Raw genomic sequence first — 12,897 nt, forward strand, 5'->3', positions numbered from 1 at the left:
TTATTGTTAAACCTACCTAAGCACAGAATATGATCGTGCACTTTGCACTGAGTGATATAATGCTGTCTTGGTGTGCTCACTACCCTACAGCTTGTATTCTTGACACACGTATGCTCGTCGGAATTGGTCTGGTAACAGTAGCGACAGATCATTTCTTTGTAAAATACATTGTTTCCCTAAAATGGAATTATATTCTCATAAATTCCACACATTCTAATTCTAGTCTGAGGGAATGTGGAAAATCTTAGATTAATTTTTCTATGGCATGCACAATATGAATTTCATGATATGTAAGAATTCCTTTTCATAAACAGTATGAAATTGAAGTGAGATGAAGTAATACCTAACAAAATAAAGTATACATCTTTCACATATAAACTCTAAACTTTTAGAAATCTTGTAATATTGTGATTTGAATAAATACATATACAATTTCAAAATATTCATCTTTTATTCTAAACCAGAACTTATAAAAACAATGCCGTATCAAATACTGCTAACCAGTTTTTGAATTTAATAATAAGAAAAATACCTTAAATATATTAAAAACAAATTGGTACTTCAAAGAGTTTTACTTAAAAATATAATTCAACGATTCTAATTGGGTCACATTTTTATTTACAATAACGTAAAACTACCTTGCTTATTTTATAAGTAAAACAAATTCAAATAATAAAAATGCAAAACAATACGATACACTTGGTCAAAATGATTATTCATTACTGTGTTTGATGGTTCGGTAAAAATTACTAAACACAAATTTCTTAAATAAACAGCTTAAAAGATTCCATAACAAAGAAAACTGTTGACTAATACTGTAGCAAACAAAGACAGAAAACAGTTTTAACAATGTACCTTTGTTAGACATCATATACCTATTTAATAATGTTCCAAAACTTAATAGCTATTTCCTGTAAAAAATGTCTATTTTCTATGGATATATAATTCAGCAATCCATACAAGACTCCAAGAGAATTAGGCAGTAGTCAGCAAAATATGAAATGAAATAATAAATACTGAACACAAAACAACTTCACTCACAGTTTATATATATATATATATATATAAACTACCAAAAATTGAGATCTTGTAAAAATGACTTCTGCTATATTCATAACATGACATTGCTCCTTAATGTAGCTTTGAAAGAAATGAAAATTCACTTCAAAAAGAGATTTTGATTACATCGAAAGTTATTTGTTGTATACTTGACCAGTACTACGTATTCTGAATTCTATAAGTAAGCCAATTGTTTTAATGAAATGATAATTTATGTGCAAATAACAATACACTATGCCACTGATTGTGCAACTTATAGAATTATTGATGACGTGTAATAATAAACTGGCAAGCTAATTGTACATGCACTGGCTTTCTCTTTATAAACTGCATGTCAACCATTACTAGTTTACTACCTTATGTTTATCAGTCCATAATATATGCTATTAATATAGTGTTCATTGTATTTTAAGTGACAGATTCAAATATACAGATATCTCACTAATCCAGAACTGTTATGACTACTACTACTTTAAAAATCCATTTGGATTAACAAGGTTTCATTTTATTTTCCTTTCTAACTCTGATTGATTAAATCATAAATGGATAAAACAATCAATCATCTGGCATTACCTGACCAAAAATAGTACAACCACCCAGAATAAGTATGATTACCAGATATTATAATGTAGAAGCACAGTTTGCTTCTAACTGACAGTTACTGACTAAAAATGTCAATGTTTGCAAAAATTACAATGAAAATGTCCAAAACATTTTGTGATGTGAACTGTTTAAACACGAATGTTGCTTGTATAACTGGTAAGTTTTATAAGAATTGTGTATTTTTAACCTCTTGTGATCAGTGATAAACTTAACCTCATTTTAAACTTAACCTCATTTTAGCAACATTCTCTTCTTAAGCTGCTTGAGGTAATCATTATTTACCTGACAAGTTGCATGACTTTTGGCCTGACATTCCACTTGGAGTTTTTCTCCATATATACATGTCTCGTTGAGTCTACAGTTTATGCAGTGAACGGGAAGTTCCTCACACTGAACATGTTTGGTACAAGTATCAAACACAGAATCTGTAGTGGAAGCATTGCTAACGTTTACTGCAGGTTTCAGTGTTGATTCAGAATGGTGCTGCAAACCTGAATGTCGAAAGCCGTGGACGGTTGAAGTGTGTGATAGACTTTCTAGAAAAGTGTTTAATACCAAATAAAACACATTACAAATTAATACAACTTGTGTTTCTTCAAACACTCTCAAAATAGGAATGAGTTAAATTCTGGTTCCATTTTCACATGGTGGACAACCATCAGAGTATAAATCACAAATTTTTATTACTGTCTAGGTATCATTAGGGATGTGCCACTAAGAAAGCAGATTGATTACCAATTAATCAGGTGCTAATGACCGACTATCTGCAATTGCTAATTTTAATATTACGTTACCTTTTTGTTTATCTGCCTTCATGATAAAGAACACAGTCAGAGACATGACAATCCATTTATATTTTCTCCCATATTAAGCCAAAAATTCTTTCATACTGTGTTAGGCTCTTGGATTTGTGACTGTTCATGAAACATATGAATAATTAATAACTGAAGTAAACAATTATTATACTTCTCAACCTTTTATATTGTCTTTGAATCATATAAATCAAATGTAAAGAAAATGTCTGGGTGCAGGGATAATTTTCATTTTACCTTTTGTAGCTTCATATTAACCATTTGTGGCCATCTGGCAACCACAACATAACAACAACCTACTTATTAAACTTATAACAGGAATTAAAGCATTCAGAATAACCTTATACTTTGACAAGTTGTAGATGTTATTTCTTGTTATTTCATAAAACAATTTAACACAAATGTCATCTGGAAATAGATATTTTTAAACTGACATTCTTTACATTTAATGAAAGCAAAACTACATTTAATCTTTGAGGCAGACTTGTCTTCAACTTGAAGATGTTGGCTACTCCACCTTACAATGCTTGTAATTGTAGGCACCTGCTGGTTATGACAGGTGTCAATCACAACAGTTAAGTATATTGGTTACTACATTAATTATTCTTATGGTCTTGCAGGGAAAGTTCTAGGTGAAAGTGAACAAGAAAAAAAATATCTGAATACAGCAGTTACAAAGTCTTTGAAGCCTTCTAGGCAATGTAAATTAGTTAATAATAAGGCAAGCAGTATTTTAGTTTATGTGCATAGAAATACCGATTCACAAGTTGCAGGAGTTTATCGGTTCATTCTAAGGTACTGGTTACACCTTATCTGGAATAGTATTACAATGTTCAGTTTCAGTGATCCTGTTTAAGAATGGATGTTGAATCACTAGAGGAGGTTCATAGAAAAACTACCAGAGCAGTTTCATGTTTGGAAGTAGAGTGAAATCTCAGTGTATTTTAAGTAATGAAGAAGAGAACCTGAGAGGGAAACGACTAAGGTTTTTCAAACTGTTAGATGTTTGGAACCCATAAATCCATTTGCAGACAGCAAGACTACAGGACACAAGTTTTAGAAACAAAAAACTTGAACATGACTTCAGTTAAGAGAAATTACATTACAGATAAGGTAGAAATATAAAAGCTGATATGATTTAGTCTGTGGTAGTGAGAGAAAATGAGACAACCTAGATCATCTAAATGATCCATTTCTATCCCTTTTGAAGTTCAGGCATCAAATCAAATTTGGATTTGAAAATTTATCAAATGTATTAAGACTTTTACAGGTAACACTTGAATTTGCCAAGCTACCTAAACTTATACTTCTAACAAATTTGAATTAGAAATTATGAAGATCTTTACTGTAAATAACTTCAACTCTGTTTTTATGGACTTACAGAGCAAACTTTTTCTTTTTACTTCAAAATCTTTGACCAGGTTAACCCTGCATCACAAAATGACTTACAAAATGATATTAAAACTGAAATTTGTTTTGTTTGTTTTTGCTTTTTGAATTTCGCACAAAGCCACACAAGGGCTATCTGCACTAGCTGTCTCTAATATAGCAGTGTAAGGCTAGAGGGAAAGCAGCTAGTCATTACTACCCACTGCCACTTCTTGGGCTACTCTTTCATCAACGAATAGTGGGATTGACAGTCAGTATAACAAAAATAAAAAATACATGTAAATGTATACTGTTATGTCATTTAAGCTATTCAGACTTACCATTTGTGTTTTCAAGTAATAAACATTCTAGAAAGAAAAAACCATAATTTATATTTATTTCCTAATTTTTTTTATGGTGGTTATGGAATCACTCAGATCTACCAAACACATACATAGGTTCTGATTTGGTAGCAGAAATAACAAAATAAAAAGTTTTGTGAAATTTGAAAAGTTTCTGATGCGTAAAAGTATTTTTACTCTTAAAATAAAAATTACTTTTCATGTTGGATATTCAACATTCTGAAAGAAAAAAATTTAAGAACAAATATTTAATTAAAAAAGTTTTATATCTTGTGTATAAAAGCATCATAACATTTATCAATAACATGGAAAATTTTGTAAACCTACCCACATATTATCATATAACAATTACTCTCATGAATACTTTCATGGTTACAAGTTGGGTGGATTTCACCCAGCTCCTAATGAAAGGGTTAAGACATTATTAGACTGACATGTAGCTTGCAATTACAACTTGGTAAAATGTTTTGCTTGGATGTTTTTCCAAAATATTTGTCAAGTAAGTCCGAAGATTCAATCCTTTCATTCATGTAGTCAGATTTACTGTAAAAAAATCTGTTCACTCAAATTTTTTGTTTCTCAGGCAATTATTGGTGCTCTTGAATGTTACCAAAACAATCCCAAACCTGATTCTGACTTATTAGTACCATAAACAAGACATACTCAGTTTCACATGTGCATGTTCTAATTTTTACTTTGATGGGATTAATTATGAGCAGGCTGAAGATCTAAGTATGGGAAATTCTGTAGCTAAAGTGATTGCCAAAATATTTAGGATTAGAACTGAAGATAGTCACATGGAACTTTTTCTACCAACTAGTGTTTTAATTATGATACATAGGTGATATTTAAGGTTTTCAATAACACTGAAATTATTAAAACATTGTTATCAAATCTTAACTGGATTCATCAAAATATAAAAGTGAATACAGAAAAGTAACTTAAAAACAAATTCTAAGTTTTAAATGTCCTTGAAAAATAGAACACCGATTTCCAAACTTCTATAGTTCAACAAAGAAATTATTTACATGGTCAGAGACAAAAACTTTAAACAATTAAAGCTACAATTCATACAAACAAAACCTTCCAACATCAAATGTTTTAATACCGAAAATAACAGCGTCATATTTCAGTTTTGCGTTAATAAGTTTTTCTTCTAACTTTGTTAATCAAATAATTACATTCTTTCATAATGAACAACAAACTGAGAAGGGAATAAAACCTCTAAAGGTAACTCAGAGTGCTATGTTATAACAGTTACTTCTTATATATTAAATACAAATATGGTTGTAAATAGCCACTGAATATAAAACTGATACCTGTTTCATACGTATTCTAAAATTAGGTCAAGTTTCTTTCTGATAAAAATTACACTGACAACAATACATCAGAAACTGTGTCTGAAACTGAATGTCAGTTAGAAAAATCTTAAATACTGAGGAAACAAATATGCAACTTTTCACTAATTTACAAGAAAACTTAAAACTCTTCTTATGTACATGAATATATGTCTAAGGCTAACCAACTCCTTTGGTTTTTACAAAGTCAAAATTCTAAACTCAGAAGAAAGTATAATTAGGTATAAATGTCGACAAAACTTTACACACACATAAAGATGTCCATTTGTATCTATTTTAATTATATTATTCTGGACTTTATGACAAGCAATTTCATACTATTGTTTCACATATACAGGAGATTTAGATTTTATATAATTGACTACTATGTAATCACTAGATTAATTTTATTATATATTATCAAAATTCTTCTTTCTTGTGTATTTAATAATGTTTTACATTGAAACAATAATATTCTGTTCAGAAATTACTGTATGCTACAACTGTTTGATGATTGCATACTTTCCATCAGTTTAAACATATTTCTGTTTCACTAATTCCATGTAAACCAGAGGATGATGCCAGGTTAACATGGTGAAGTATTGTGGAATAAAATGTTGGTTCTGTAACTCCATAAAAACAGCGTAAAGAATTTTATAAAATTTGTTCTCCAAAATTAGATATGATAATTATAGATGAATTAAATACATACATTTAAACAAATTCTCTTTTAAAATATAAACATACAACTGGTTAGACAAATAATTATATATGAATGCTGTTATAATCTGTTACAACTGGGTTACAAATTAATTTTAGCTACCATGGAAACATGAGAAAGTTCAGAATACATTTAACTGGTCAATGAGCACATAATTATACATTTTTCTTGATCATTCAAATGCATGCTGCTTTTATTTGTCTCTAAAGTTTCAAGTAAGTACTTTTGCTACTGGTGTTTTTTCTAATATACAACAAGCTTAACCAGTGTTCGACCTTTCATGTAATACTGAGTACAATCTCTACAAATGACTATTTCTACAGATATACAAAAGTTTTGTTTTACCTGTGTTGGTTGCTACAACCAGCAGAGGAATGGTGTAATATAGAAATATTCTTATGATCATAATGAAAATGTAAAGTTGAATAAAACCATCTCAGTTCAGATACAAAACTGATGTCATCTACCATTCGCCAAATACTGTTCTTTTACTTTCCTCTGATGAAAATCTAAAGAAAACATCAAAGAAGCAATATGAAGTATCCTGTTAAAAAAAAGTAAAATAATTTTTACATTCTGATTGAATAAACATCATGGAATTACACATTTAACAGTTTGTTTTTTTCCTTAACTGGTTAATTGTACACAGGATAAACACGGACATATACAAAAAGAAATCTTGAAAATATGCTTGTGTATATATACATCTCTAATACTATATGTCACTTTAATTTTCAATAAGTGTTTAAATTAGCACTATAAAACAATACTGAACATAATATGAATTCAGCATTAGAACTGTACCAAAATTAAATAATTATTTTATATTATAAATGCAAGTTGAAACTTTGTAGAATGGATGGCAACTGCCTGTTGTGGAGACACGAGTGTAGAGGACAACATTTCGAAAATCTTCCTTTCGTCTTCAAGTCAGTGCGTGTGTAGATGCTGACGGTCTTTTATAATGTCCTGGTGGATTGTGGAGAGCGTGTTGTGATTGGTTGGATTATCACTGTTTCTGATTGGAGGAGAGATTTCCAGTAGATTCAACCAATGGCAGCCACAGGTTACTCAACTCTAATGTGGAATCTCTGTTAAGTGAAGGTTTAATGGTGTTAATATAAAATGATTGTTTGATTTTTCTTGTCTTCCAAAATTTGTCTGCATCAATGATTCTAACTTTCTCCCAGTTTATTCTGTGTTCGGTTAATGTGGCGTACTCTGCAATGGCTGAATTTTGTGTTTTCATGAGTCTTGTACTATCTATATGTTCTTTTATTCTTGTCACAAGTTTTCTTCCCGTTTTTCCAATGTATGTATCGTTGCAGGAACATGGAATTTCATAGATGACATTTTAGGGATTCTTTTTGATAGGTCACTGTTTTTTGTTTTTTCATATCACAATGGACCTTAAGGTATTGTAGGATTTCCAACAGACTTCTATACTGAATTTTTTCAGGAAAACAAGAAAAATCACAATATCCTTTTACATTAACACTTTTAAACCTTCACTTAACAGAGATTTTGACTTAGAAGTGAGTAACCAGTGGCTACCATTGGTTGAATTTACAAGAAATCTCTCCTCCAATCAGAAACAGTGATAATCCAACAAATCACAACGTGCTCTCCACAATCCACCAAGACACTATAAAAGACCTACAACACCTACACACACAATGACTTGAATACGAAAGGCAGAAGACTTTCGAAATGTCGTCCTCTCGACTTGTGTCTCCACAACGGGAAGTTGTCATTCATTCTACAAAGTTTTGTCATAAATACTCTGCCTAAACAATCTATCAAAGAATAACAATCCAAGTTGTCGACATTATGTCATAATAGATAATGTCTGTAGTCATAACAACTAAATTCACTGGGGATATTCCATTTATCAGACAAAATCCAGACATCTGATAAATGGAATATTTCCAATGTATTTGTGAAGTACGAGGGCTGTTCAAAAAATACGCAGACTAACGTCATAAAACAAAATGTACTTTATTTAGAAGTTACAGGTCTGGGACCCCTTCAAAGTACTCTCCTCCCCAAGCACACACTTATCCCAACGGTGTTTCCACTTGTTGAAACAGTCCTGAATGCGCTTTTTTGTAATGTCCTCCAGCTCCTTCGTCGCATTTGCCTTAATCTCGGGAATTGTCTCAAATCTTCTTCCTTTCAAGGGTCTTTTGAGTTTGGGGAACAAGAAAATATCTCAAGGAGCAAGGTCAGGTGAGTAGGGGGGGTGGGGAAGAACAGTGATCGAGTGTTTGGCCAAAAACTCACGAGTTCTGAGGCACAAATTTCACAGCAATGTGGTGCATCTTCAATTTTTCGGTCAAAATCTCGTAACAAGATCCAACTGATATCCCACACTCTTCAGCAAGCTCCCTGACAGTCAGACGTCGATTTGCCCGCACCAGGGTGTTGATTTTGTCGACGTGTGGGTCATCAGTTGACGTGGAAGGACGCCCAGGACGCTCATCATCTTCAATGGACTGTCGACCATCCTTAAAACGTTCATGCCACTTGAAACATGCCGTACACTTCATAGCAACATCACCGTAAACCGTGTTAAGCATAGCAAAAGTTTCAGTCGCAGATTTTCCAAGTTTAACACAAAATTTCACAGCAAGTCGTTGCTCCTTCAGGTCATTCATTCTAAAATCCGCCAAACGAAAAATCGCACTTCACTTAAAACCGCGTAGCTAATACACAAATGAAGATATCTGCAATCGGGAAATGGCGTAGTAATCAGCTGATATGTGCAAACCTAGCGACACCAAGCGGATTCCCCTGGAACCAACTAGAGCCGCGCAATTCAAACAGTCCGCGTATTTTTTGAACAGACCTCGAACAAACACAGACATCTGTTGAGATTTAATGTTAACAAATATGACTGATAATAGAAAGTAATTATTTCTTTCAGAAATATATATTTTGTTCTATGAATATATTCTTATATAAAATCACAAACATCAGCAAAAAATGCAATGATGAAAAGTCATTACGGTTGACTGAAAATTAAGTTTCTCAAAAATATTATGCAAAAATTCAAATTAGCCAATTCTACATTTGAATAAAATTCATTACGCAAATGTAAACATTAGATGTTCTATCTGTTCATCAAAAGCTGAAATTACTTAGCAGATTATAAATAAATAATTATTATAATCTAATAAAGGAATTCTAAACTGATTAAGGCATCTTCCAAACACTTACCTGACAACCTATAAACCTTGTTATTATATCTATAACAGCTAGCTAATGTTAGATGGTGGGATATTTTAAATCTTTATACATTTAACCAATGTTAACAACAAAGTTTAATAACCGTTTTATTAATTATTAAATATTTTAATTTATACTTTCTAAATAATTTAAGCAGTTTCTATACAGTGTGTTGCAATATTACAAGGTAGGCAAACATGCACAGGTATTAACTGATACTTTAACACATGTGTCAGTTTTCTTTTTAGGGGACTGAGAGTTGCTACCATTGATGGAGCTTCAAGATGTAAAATTCACTACTGTTTCATGCGATTCTTTTGTGTGCTAGAAGTCAACTGGATATATCATAAAATAACATATATTCCATTTACCCCTTGTTTCTTACACGCCATTAGTACTAGTGTAGTAAATAATTATTTAATTAATTAAATAATACCAAAAGAAACATTATTCATCAATCTACTTTTACAAAATTTTTAGATATGTTAGAATGGCCCAAAAACTTTCGGATCCTTTCCAAAACCCATGAATACTTTGAGTCTTCAAAACACAATACAAAATACTTTTACAAATTCAGTGTTGGTTCAGCATAATTTAGCAAGCTAAAATGTGAGGCTGTAACAAGTCTCTTCACAATTACATGAGTACAAGATGTCTTATTTAGCCAAACAAGGTTTTGGCTTGTATCCCCCCCCCTTCCAAAAAATTTTTGTTACAAGCACCACCACTACTTCATGTCCAGAAAATCTGTCAATTTTAAACATTTCTTGCTATTTCCTACATCATGTTGAACTGTTACAGGTCAGTTTAAGCAGGTGCAACAAAAGTTGTGTAAGCTGGTTATACCGAGGTTCAAGAACTACTTAATGGTATGGCAATGCTTGCAACGCTATGATTGGCCTTTATATTGCACTGTTTACACCTGAAACATGAATAGATTGATCTTAACAATCCCAACACTTCTCTGAAACCTCTGGAAACTTTTGTACAGTCACAGCGTACACATCAGAATATCTTAAGCAAAAACATGAATACTGGCACAACAATGTACAGTTGAATCTGCTAGATTATGGTCAGGCATCTAACACTGAATGGACTTCAAAGGAAAAGTTCCATAGTACAAGCTTCCTTCATCTAAGTGATAGGTTGCTTCACACTCTGTGTAAACCTATTATTGTATATGATGTGACATGTAAGAAACTTTTTTTTTTTAGGTCAACTGAATAAATTAATTTACAATGATATTCAGTCAGTAACAATAAACCTGGTTCACACATCCTCTTCAGAACTAGATGACTGCCTTGCTAAGTAGATTGTTCAATTTTGTGTAGCAGCTGAACTGTTTAAAAAAAAACAAAGAACACTCCAGTATTGAGTAATTCCTGGATGAGCCAATATACAGCAAGAACTTGAAAGTTACATTTCCAAATGTTGAGATCATAGTACACGTAAATACTTGAGTTTGACGATCAGCAAACTGTAATGGTCAACAACCATCCTAAAACTCGTAATTCATCAAAAATTAATTATGCACCATGATGGCTCAAAGTATATTTAACTGAACCTGATATTTTGTTCAGCCTCAATTTTACTAAAATAATAAATGACTTTGAAAATAGAAAGACACAAAAAACACTTTTTTTGACCTGATACTCTTCATACTTTTGAAATTATTTCTATAGCACTGAATTTTAATTTTTAATTTACAATGAATCTAATGGACCTTCACAAGGTTGAGTTTCAGTGGAGCCACCACACTCTTAGTGATACACACATTACATTTTAAAATTATTTTCACTACAATGTTCAGATGTACATAATAATTCTGGCAGTTATTGCATTTAAAATTATCAAAGTACTACTATATTTCAGGAGTACTGAAATCTAAATCACAGAAACATTAGATACAATGAGCTTGCATCTTATACAAACAATAGCAGCTTCTTCAGTCACTTACCACCACTTGTAACAATAATCCAATATAGGGTTAATACCATTTATTGAGTACAACTTTCACAATTAAATTTCTTACCATTTTTGAGCAGTTAGTTAAAACTTTTGTGAATAATACTTATTTTATAAAAAAATTAATTTTTATATATTTATGTATTAAGTGCTTCTAGTGTGCTATAGTTAATTTTATATTTACAATTCTACATAATATATATATATAACCCAAGTACTTTTATTTCACCTGTTTTACCGTTAGTAAAATGTTGTAGCACCAATTGGTATCCAAAATATTACTTTTCTAATTCTCACTCCAACATGAAATGACCTAAATGAAGTTGATATTAATAATTAAAATAAGAGCCACTTACTTAATGTTATTATTAGTTAGTTTCTATTATGAATAAGTTAACGCTATTATTTATTTTTACTGTCTGCTTCTAACCTTTTAAAATATTAATCTGAATCTTAAACTAAATTCATATCCATACTCAGACTATTAGTAAACTTAAAACTTAAGTACTGCCACGAGCGTGTATTACGGCTAATAAAACACATTAGCACATTCGCTATACGTCCACTAACTTGTATCAGATTATGGCAAAATAGCACATTTCGTCGTTTGTAAAAATTTGTATTTGTACTTCAAGTTGTAGTACATACATTTACTAAATAAACTTTTGGTGTCCAAAACAACCCATGTTTAATGAATACTATCAAAACTGGGCCAAACATAACAGGTAGCCAGTGCCACCAGTTAGAATAGGCCTGCATTACAAGGATACAATATAAAACCAAATAATGATTCACTACATTGCACACTTACTTTTAAAATTTTACAAAACTTTAGAGTACAAATCAGCAGAAATTAATTGGTAATACTTCTAAAATACACAACTTTTCGGGCGGAAGCTTTTCTTCTTCCGGTTCTGTTTTGTTACTCTGGTGAATTTTATTTTTACGATATCAAAATCTCACTTAACACTTACACATTTATACAGTAATCTAAAACAAATTTTCTGCAATCGTAATATTAACGCATTCTAACATCTGTTACTGCCACCTCAAAACTTATTTTTTTTCTTTATACATAGGTTATAAATATATATTTCAACGTTTGGTAAATATGCAATTTTCGATTAGTATTATTCCAAGAGAGCACAAGATAACTCATCGAATAAGCTAAAATCGTTTTACTTTAAAATTAATATCATTAACAGCAAATTTAAAGTTTTTGATATTGTTAGTTAGCTACAATAAATATGAGGGTCGCGGGTTCGCATCCCCTTCGCGCCAAACATGCTTGCCCTTTCAGCCGTGGGGGTTATAAGGTGACGGTCAATGCCACTATTCGTTGGTAAAAGAGTAGTCCAAGAGTTGGCGGTGGATGGTGATGACTAGCTGCCTTCCCACTAGTCTTACACTGTTAATTATGGACGGCTAGCACAGATAGCCCT

At 31.5% G+C, this 12,897-nt stretch overlaps 1 protein-coding gene across 7 annotated transcripts in view; it reads right to left on the reverse strand.

Moving 5' to 3' along the window:
- Positions 1–12,484, reverse strand: part of amx (TM2 domain-containing protein 3 almondex) — a 22,826-nt gene extending 10,342 nt beyond the window's left edge. For 2 of the 7 annotated variants that reach the window (XR_013012230.1, XM_076448889.1), the window contains exons 1-4: positions 12,267–12,478; positions 6,608–6,771; positions 1,945–2,198; positions 17–176 (exon numbers count right to left, since the gene is read on the reverse strand). Coding sequence is in view for 6 of the 7 variants with exons in the window: in XM_076448889.1 (XP_076305004.1) it covers positions 17–176; positions 1,945–2,198; positions 6,608–6,668 (475 nt within the window). In the remaining variant the exon portion in view is untranslated. Of the gene's footprint in view, positions 1–16; positions 177–1,944; positions 2,199–6,607; positions 6,772–12,025; positions 12,239–12,266 lie in introns of those variants that run through there. The other 5 variants (XM_076448892.1, XM_076448888.1, XM_076448891.1 and 2 more) reach the window with 5 other exon arrangements.
- Positions 12,485–12,897: the final 413 nt, after the last annotated feature.

This window comes from Tachypleus tridentatus, chromosome 8 (assembly GCF_004210375.1).
Source record: "Tachypleus tridentatus isolate NWPU-2018 chromosome 8, ASM421037v1, whole genome shotgun sequence".
NCBI classification, from domain to species: domain Eukaryota; kingdom Metazoa; phylum Arthropoda; class Merostomata; order Xiphosura; family Limulidae; genus Tachypleus; species Tachypleus tridentatus.